This window comes from Eptesicus fuscus, chromosome 7, assembly GCF_027574615.1.
Source record: "Eptesicus fuscus isolate TK198812 chromosome 7, DD_ASM_mEF_20220401, whole genome shotgun sequence".
Classification (NCBI taxonomy): Eukaryota; Metazoa; Chordata; class Mammalia; order Chiroptera; family Vespertilionidae; genus Eptesicus; species Eptesicus fuscus.
In genome coordinates, this window is record NC_072479.1 from 59,246,181 (window position 1) to 59,255,047 (window position 8,867).

General features: G+C 53.8%; 1 protein-coding gene and 1 long non-coding RNA gene across 2 annotated transcripts; one reads left to right on the top strand and one right to left on the bottom strand.

Annotated features, from left to right (window-relative positions):
* Positions 1–105: 105 nt before the first annotated feature.
* Positions 106–4,490, top strand: LOC129149799 (uncharacterized). Its single transcript, XR_008556615.1, has 3 exons — positions 106–268; positions 3,400–3,548; positions 4,407–4,490. It is a non-coding gene; the product is annotated as an uncharacterized LOC129149799 (long non-coding RNA).
* GPD1 (glycerol-3-phosphate dehydrogenase 1) lies at positions 834–8,747 on the bottom strand. Its single transcript, XM_054719096.1, has 10 exons — positions 8,594–8,747; positions 7,866–8,040; positions 7,305–7,482; positions 6,373–6,513; positions 5,655–5,793; positions 5,309–5,421; positions 4,414–4,647; positions 4,091–4,197; positions 2,844–2,936; positions 834–2,349 (listed from the first exon to the last, which is right to left on the bottom strand). The coding sequence occupies exons 2-10, from the start codon at positions 7,904–7,906 to the stop codon at positions 2,313–2,315; spliced, it is 1,083 nt and encodes a 360-aa protein (XP_054575071.1). The 5' UTR covers positions 7,907–8,040; positions 8,594–8,747; the 3' UTR covers positions 834–2,312.
* Positions 8,748–8,867: the final 120 nt, after the last annotated feature.

An 8,867-nucleotide genomic window follows, 5' to 3' on the forward strand; every position in this document is an offset into this window, starting at 1 on the left:
AGGAGGCCCATTGGATTCTGGGGGTTGTAGTCATTCTCCATTGAGCGAGGGTCTTTGGTGACTCAAACTCTAGAATTGGAACTTTTAAGTACCCAGTCACGAAAGAAAAGACGGTCTTTCTCGCGGACTCAGTCAGTCAGCCCATCCCCAGCCTACGGCGCAGTGAAGTCTCCAGGTGCGAGGTAGGCTCCCCCGGCTCAGCCCTCTGGAGTTGAACCGCGCGCCCCCTCCAGCCTGGAGCTGCCCTCTACCCGGTGGCCCAGCTCAGGTAGGAAACGACCCGCCCCGTGAGGCCTGGACCGCCAAGGAGGCCGCAAGTCTGGCCATGGCCACGGAGTGGGCCCGAGGACTGTTTCTGTCCTGTGTGTGACCTCTCTGCTCGCAGGCGGCATGATAAAGTCCCAAAGAAGCTCTGGGAAGGGGATGAGAGGGGCGTGCCCCGTGGGGGAGGAGAACTGCGTGGGCACTGCTAGGGGCAGGGAGCAGCTGGGAATATCGAGGAGGGCTTTCTTCTTTTTCTTCTTCTTTTTTTAAAAAAATATATCTTTATTGATTTCAGAGAGGAAAGGTGAGGAAGAAAGAAATAGAAACATCAATAATGAGGGAGAATCATCATTATTGGTCGCCTCCTGCACGCCCCCCACTGAGCCCGCACGGGGCCTGTGCCCTTACAGGAATCGAACTGTGACCTCCTGGTTCATAGGTGGATGCTCGACCACTGAGCCAGCCAGCTGGGCAAGGAGGTTTTTTTTTTCCCCCTTTCCTTGCGGTATAAATGAAAACACACCACAACATACAAACTGCCACAATGCACTGAAGCACCCTTCCCCAACTCGTTTCTGGAAAAACCACACTTTATTGGTTAGACAAATAGCCTGATTTGAAGGCCTTAGATTCAGTTAACTGTGGAGGGAACAAGAGTAGGCAAGTGTTTGACTATCTAAACAAGGTCACAGCTGCTGCTGAGGGAAGGGAACTGCCTTCCTGCCCTCACTTTGACCTCCTGTATTCAGCCAGTGCCCCTAACTGGGCCAGCCAGATCTGGGGTGACTTTTTTCACTGGAAAGAAAGTGAATTCTCAGCAGCCAGGTACTGAGAGGAGCCTGCCTGCCTGGTTAGGCCGGGAATAAGAGAGGGTTAACATAGTGCTGGCCAGAGCCAGTTATATGCCAGATGCTGCCACACAGGAAGCTGAGACCCTTTGCTGGATTCTAGGAGCATCTTAGGCCCTCAGGGGCTATTTATAGCCAGGAGCCTAGGCTGCTGACCCGGGACATTCCCTCCCCATCCTGGAGCAAGGCCAGTGCAAAGCACACTCCTCTCCCTCCTCCCCTTCCTGTTCTTTCCTTACCCCAGGACAGCCGGGGTGCCACCGCAGGCACACTGGTGTGCTGCAAGGATTTTTCAAAACATGCAGTACCTGACTATTTAGTCAGGGCCACTGACCTCTTTTCCCTTAAGTTGTCAAATAAAAAAAAATAACAACAGCCAACACAACAATAGCCATCCAGTGTGAATGATTTAAAACTATACCTTTTTTTTTTTTCAGATTGGCAAAAAAATGTATTTTTTCGTGTGCCACAGAATTTTAGTCATTAGTTTATGTGTGCCATGAGATGAAAAAGGTTGAAAATCGCTGCTTTAGGGGTAGGGTGCTTTTCATTCTTTTCCTCCTCCCGTTTCCTAGCTCTTGTGAGAAGGCATATATATCAGATGACAGAGGGCTGGCCCTGGAATGTCAGGATCCACCAACATGGGACTTGGTCACCCTTCCTACCCCGGATCAGCTTTGGGGCCACTCTCTGGCCACCTGCCCTCTAGAGCAGCTGGTTAGCTGCTCTGGAGGCAGCTAAGAAATAGGTTCAGGTTTTGGGAGAAGGAAAGGGGTGGAGCCAAGGATGTCCTGGGGAGGTAGCAGGAGGATCCCAGCTGAAACCTCCCCTGTCACTGGAGCTCCTGAGAAGGGAGGTGGGGCAAATACAAAGGTCACAGGGAGCAGAGTGATCCGAGCCTGCTGTGGAAAGGTGTAGCTCTGTCAACAGATTAAGTTGTTGCTCCTCAAAGAGGGTGCTGGCGGGGAGGGGGAGGGGAGACTTGGAAAGGTCACGCACTGTGGGGAGGAGCTGGCAAAAAAAACTAGGAACCAGGAAGTCCATGGGGAGAATGACAAGCCCCAGGGCCCGAGATGCCAGCCTGGTAGCAACTCTGGTGCCAGGGCAGCCTGGGGGAGGGGAAAGGGAATGACCAGAGGTTTCCGAGGACGCAGATGTTGCTAGGAGAAGCTAGAAGGGGGTTGAGATCTTTGTATTTTGTTAACAAACACTGAGATCCATTGATGCTGTGCAGGGCCTGGCAGAGGTCAGACAGAGCAAAGGAGTCCCTATGTCAGCTCAAAAGCCCAGATCCCTCCCTGACAGCCCTTGCCTCATCCTTCTTGTGGCTGAGATAGTTCTTTAGCTACTTAACTGGGCTTGGGGACAGGATTCCTGTTCTGTGTGAAGCGGCAGTGGGCACCTATTGCCTTACTTCCTTCTCCCTCCACATACACACCCACAGTAGGCAGCACTGGGCCTTCCCAGAGGACAGGGAGGAAGCGAGAGCCACATCTGCAGAGGATCAAGGCCTCTCCATTTCTGCTGAGATACGGCAAGAGGCTGCAGGCTGCTTGGTGGTTCAGGGTCTCCAGACAGGTCGCTGGGCCCTATAACTTCCTGTCAGGTGAAAAGCTGAGAAGAGGCTGCTCTGTAGGGGATCCCAAATATCTCGGTGGCCAGGTACACAAACTTCTGCCTGTCTCCACTGGGGTAAAGAAACTGCCTGGCCTGGGCCACGGCCCTGCTCACAGATGTTCTGGATGATTCTGCAGGCAGCGGATGAATTCGCCCACTGGCTGGCTCTCGTAGCATATTCTGTACACAGCCATGAACAGAGGGAACCTGGAATGGGGAGGGAGAGACCCAGCTTAGCCTCCTTGTACATCCTCTAGCCCCCACTCCACATCCCCTTCTAACCCTCTACTCTCCTGCTCTCCCACCTTGGAGTTAGGGTAGTTTCTGGTTCTCATTTTCCAGTTGCTGAGAATTTTAACTTCCTAGCTCCGGGTTTTAGGGTCAGGTTGTTAATTGCCTTGCTCCCTATCATATTGAACTGGCCAACATGATTCCCTGAAATTGTTTGGATCCAAGTGGACAAACCACTGAACCTCTGTGAGCCTCGGTAGCGTCAGCTGTGAAGTGGGCCAAGGTGACAGCGCTGAGGGATTCTGTGTCTGAAGTGCTTCATAAAGGCCAGTTTCCTTCTCCTCATCCTCCTGCCCAGGCTGTTTGCTTTACCAGGAGGCTTTACTCTGACCAGCCGTGAGCTGATCTTTTGAGCCTGTTTCATTCTCTCTTTTTCCAGGATTCTTTCTCGGCCAACAGAGCTCTGCTCTGATCAGCCCATCACCCCCTCTTGTCTTTGTGCTTCACATAAAGCAACACCTTGACGTAGAGACTGTCCTCACACCTCAGCACCCAGGACAGAGGTCAGGGACAGAAGGTTGGCTTTAGGTGAGCAGCTTAGACTCGGGATGATAGACAGAAAAACAGGACAATCAGGTGAGCTTATTCCTGCTGCCCCAGAGTTCCAACCCCCATAGCAGAGAATGAGGAAAGAATCGAGGGGGCCTATGCAGAGGGGTTGAAGCAATGTGGTATAAAGATCACTAGACAGGAAGGAGTTCAAAGACCATGAACTCCTAGTTGGGGGACAGTGGGCATCCAGACTCTTTCCAAGCTCTGGTCTCTGTGTCTGTTAACATAAGATAACATTTCCCTCTCTGCCCACTTTTCTACAGATTGAGGAGGGTTCCAGAAGATGAAGAATGGGGAGAGCACTTCTGGCTGTGGTTCCCTCCACCAGTGGGGCTGTGGTTCCCAGTGGGGCTGTGGTTCCCAGTGGGGCTGTGGTTCCCAGTGGGGCTGTGGTTCCCAGTGGGGCTGTGGTTCCCTCCACCAGTGGGGCTGTGGTTCCCAGTGGGGCTGTGGTTCCCAGTGGGGCTGTGGTTCCCAGTGGGGCTGTGGTTCCCAGTGGGGCTGTGGCAGACACTTACTTATCTATCATGCCCTTTTGTCGGAGGATGCTGTGTAGCTCCCGGGCTGTCTGGGGCCCCTGTAGCTTCTGCCCATTCAGCATCTCTTTCTCCAGCTGCTCAATGGACTGTGAGGAAAACAGGACAGGTGGATGGAAATGAGAGAGGATTAGTGTGAGGTTGAGAGTCGGGGGCTCTGATGAGAGGTGGAAGGTCAAGGAAAGAAAGGCTAGCAGTGTTTACAATAAGCTTAATGTTTGTGCTCAAGAGACACCTCAAGCCAGGTTCCTCTGCCTTGACACCTCTAAGGCCCCCCCTCTGTTCTCCATTCTCCCAGTGCCCACCTTTCCTGTGCGGGCAAAGGCCTCGGCCACCTTGCGGTTCCGCCCTCCGTAGCAGGTAGTGATGAGGTCAGCGACACCACAGCTCTCCAAGAAGGTGGCAGAGGACACAGGGCCCCTGCAGAAGAGCTTGGCGAAGGCAATCATCTCCATGAGGCCCAGTCGGATCACCGCTGCCTTGGTGTTGTCGCCAAAGCCCAGCCCGTCGCAGAAGCCAGCCCCCACGGCCACTACATTCTTTGGAAAATGGGAGTCACAGATGAGACAGAATCCTCTTCTTCAGGCCCCACTTGGAGCCCTCGCCACCTGCCTCCTGTTGCTTCCATCAGCCATGATATGCCCACTGAATAAGTGAAGTATAGTGGGTGGCTCCGTGACTATTTCTACCTTGTGGTTTTCCCACTTGCTGTACTCTCCTCTAGCCTGGGCTTATGCTTCCTGGCTCCCCAACTCTGCTCCATACTCCATCCTTGAGGAATTTACTGAAAATCAATCTTCCATCTGGCTGGCTCCCCCATCCATGACTATCCCTGATATCCAGAGTTCTAGCCATCCGTCTGTCTGGGTGTTCTGGACATCTCCCATTAGCCTGAGTGCTCCCCCAGAGCATCTCCTCTTCTCCGTGGACCACCCCCTGGAGCCAGTGATAGGGATGTCCCTCAAGAGGCTATAGGGAGAAAGCAGGAAGGGGGCCCAGTGTCCGATGATGAGTAATCAGCAGGCCTAAATGATTTTGGCTTTGCTTCTGCAGTTCTTCCTATGTGTATAGGGTTTGGTGGGGAATGGGAGCAACTGCCTATGAGTGAGAGCCTGGAGTACCAGTAACCAGGTATAGCTAAGCCAGGCCCTCTTTCAGGATCTTCTCCCCACCCCCTAGCTGCTTCTACATCCCTCTCACCTTTAAGGCCCCACATATCTCTACTGTGTCCACCTCTTGCACCACCGTGATGCGGAAATTGGGTGTCTGCATTAGCTCTTTCAGAAGCAGTCCCTGGGCCTGGTCCTTGCAGCCTGAAATGGAGAGGGGCAAGGCTTGAACAGCGGACTCTTGACTCTTCTTTGCACACCTGCCCTAAGCAGGACCCGAAACCCTTTCCCTGGGGGGGGGGTCCCAACCTTCCCTCACCTCTGATGCTTGGGTCTTCTTCCTTTGTCTGCCTTATGGGGAGAAGATGGCTAAGTGGGTTTGGGGGAGGGAGAGTGTGGAGCTGCTTTATGTATGTGGGCTGTGGTGGGGCTCTCACCAATGGTTGTCTCACAAAACTTCTCATCAGCCACCTCGTTGGCAATGTTGGCCCCCATCAACACATTCACAGGGATGCCAAGTCGCTCCCCAATCACTTCAGAGATGAGCTTCAGCCCGTTGGGGCCCTCGTCTATACCCTGGGCACAGGATGGAGCTCAGGCCAGGCGCTCTTTATGCCCACCGAGGGCTTCCCACCTAGAAATCCTACCCTTTCCAAATCCGCTGTTCATCAGTGTCCCCCTAGCCCCAAATGTCCTGCTGCCATCCCAACCCAGCCAAAGTTTGTTGTAAGGAGGGTGGGTGGCATATGAAAATCCATCTGAAAACTCTCCTCCACATACCCTCAAATCAGCCTACCTCTCCAAGGCAATGTATCTCCTCCACATTCCTATACAACTCACTTCCAAGTTCCCCAGACCAACTTCTCTTTCACATTCCTCAAACCAGCCTGCTTCTCATACCCCCAGGTATCCTTTGGACACCTCCTAAACTCCCAGGTCATCTGCCTCCAAACCGATCTCTTGTCTACTCCTCAACCAACCTCCCCTTCCCAGTGGCCCCCAGCATCTCACTGTTTCTCAAGCCTCCCCAAAGCCACTCCTTTCCTCTTCCCAGAAAACTCTTAGCCTACTTTTGGCATATTCTCTTCTCCCCACTTTACCCACCCCGAGCCCCACAAGTTAGCTGCACCCCCATCCACATGGTGTCCCTGGCACCTTAATAAGAGATATCCCGATGGCGTTTGCCTTCAGGTGGCCCTTGAGCTGATCACAGAGCTTGCTGATGAACTGATGGGGCACCACAAAGATCAGGATGTCAGCATCCACTGCAGCCTGGACCACATCTGGGACAGCCACCTGTGGGGTGACCAGTGTTCATGGGCCTGATAGACTTCTCCTAGCCCCTATGAAACCCCATTCAGTTCAGAAGATCTAAAAGCCAAAGAATGAGGCTTGTGGGGGGAAAAGACCAGTTTGGGGGTTGAATCTGGAAGGGCTAAACTTGGAGGAATACGACACTCTATTCCTTCTCCCATAGCCACCATTCCCTCTTTGCTGCAGTTTTCCTGGGCTCTTGACTCTTGGAAACCTCCTCCCAGCACCCTCCTAGCCTTTGGCTGTGGGACAGTTAGAGGCCAAAGGAGGCCTGAGCTTGGCAGGAGGAAGAGGCCAAGTAATTTCATCACCTGCTCCTTAGGGTCCCTAACGGGGAAGGGAAAGCGCCAGTTCTGCTGTCTTCTCTGGGGAGTGAGCCACGTGGATTTGACCAAAGACCTTAAGTCCAAGGAGCATCGTCCAAGTCTGCTAATAACCCAGTGAATAAGTAACTGGATTAGAGCCTGAGGCAGGCACTACCTGAACCCCAGGACTGGGAGCCAGAGATCCTGTCTTTGGTTGCCACAGAAACCAACTTCCTGGTCTTCTCTTAAAGGCCTGGGAGTCCATAAATGGGGGCTGGGGGGCATTCAGGTTCTCCTGTTCCAGAAAGTGCCCAGGAAAGCAGTTTGGGGGCTGTGCATAGGAGTGCCCGGTGCCTGGAACAGCCTTCCTGAGACACTTCCCAAGTCCAGGCAGTACCAGAAATGTCCCCCTTCAGCAGGAGGCAAGCAAACCTCCCCATCCCTTCCTTGTAGGGTGTTGGGGCTCACCACGTTGGAGGGAAGCTTGTGCCCTGGCAGGTATTTGACATTTTCATGCTGTGTGTTGATGATCTCCGTCAGCTTTCTGCCCCCGACGTCTTCCTCAAACACCCACATGGTCACCCGTGGGTCAAAATGTGCCAGCTTGGCTGCATTGCCACCCACAATCTTGGCGATGGCTGAGCCCCTGGTAGGAGAGGGAGCACAGAAAGCGGGGTGTGATGGAGGAGTCGTGGCAGGGGAGGGGGCAGTGTTCCACCTCAGTTTATCACAGCAGATTATTTACCTTCCTTGTCACCCCCACCCCCAAACCCAAGCAGCTTTTAAGCAGAGAGCACTGGAGGCTCCCTTCCTGTGACGAACAGGTGCAGGGCCAGGGCCAGGCAGGGGCCAGGAGAGGTTTGGACACCATCTGTCCTCCGGGGGGGGGGGGGGGGGGGGAGATAACAGCAGGGATGGAAGAGGAATCAGAGGGTATTTTCTACCCACTGTCTGCCTCCTGCCCACCTAGGCCTCTGTGTACTTGGGGGATCCCCCTTCCTCCCCATACCTCTTGACAGAGCCACTTACCAGTTGCCGGAGCCTAAAATGCAGACTTTCTTGCCAGCCATGGTGCCGCTTTTCTGCCTGAGCCAGCTGGTTCCACACTCCCGGCTCTTCTCTCGGCTAGGAGCATATAACTCTGCCACACGTGGGTGCAGCCAAGCCCCGCCCTCCAGGGGAGGCAGGCGCCTAGGGAGACAGTCTGGCCGAGCCAGGGACATGGGAGAAAGGAGTAGAGACAGGTGGGGAACTGGAATGGGGCACCAACCAAGCTCCACTTGTCCTCAGGTTTGCCAGCTGCTGGTGTTGGCAGTCTTCCTCTGGCCCCAGCTCAATCCCCCGTACCCCCTGCAACGGTCTCATTCTGAAGTCTGCCAGGAAATAGCCCAGATAGGAGCAAGTGACTGCCCCATCACTCCCTCCTGTCTTGCAGCACTAGAATGTATTCTATGCAGCTCTAGTAGCAGATACAGGAATGTTTTCTTTTCCAGGGTATATGCCTAGTGTATCCTCCTGCCAGGACTCCAAAAAGTGCTCTACAGTTTTGTCCTCTAGCAGTGACAGGGACCACATGTCACTGGCCCCACACTGGCTGCAGGGCTGTGTGAGTGGGGGTGGACCCACTTTTAAAGCTAAGACCACAAAAAAGGTAAAGGCGTGCTTTGGGGACAACCCAGCCCAAGAACGAGAGGCCCCAGGAGCCCTGACAGACAAGGTCATCTTGGTTACCCACAGTCGTCATCTCAGGCACTCACCAGTGGGCCTCCTCGCCTCAAAGTCTCCCCACCTGAACGTCTTCCAGGAAGGGAGGATGGGAAAGGTCAAAGTGAGAGGCTCTGATGCCCAGCTTGAAGACAGGAGAGAAAAGAAGGTGCCAGGGTGCTCTCTCCTTGAGAGGCTTTCAGCACCCTTCAGTTCTTTCTTGGGGTTTTAAACTACCACACTCGGGCTGCCTCAGGTTAGTGGCTAGTTTGCAGAAGCCAGAAAAGGGGAAAGGAGGCTGGATCGGGAGTAGCTGTGACCTTTGTG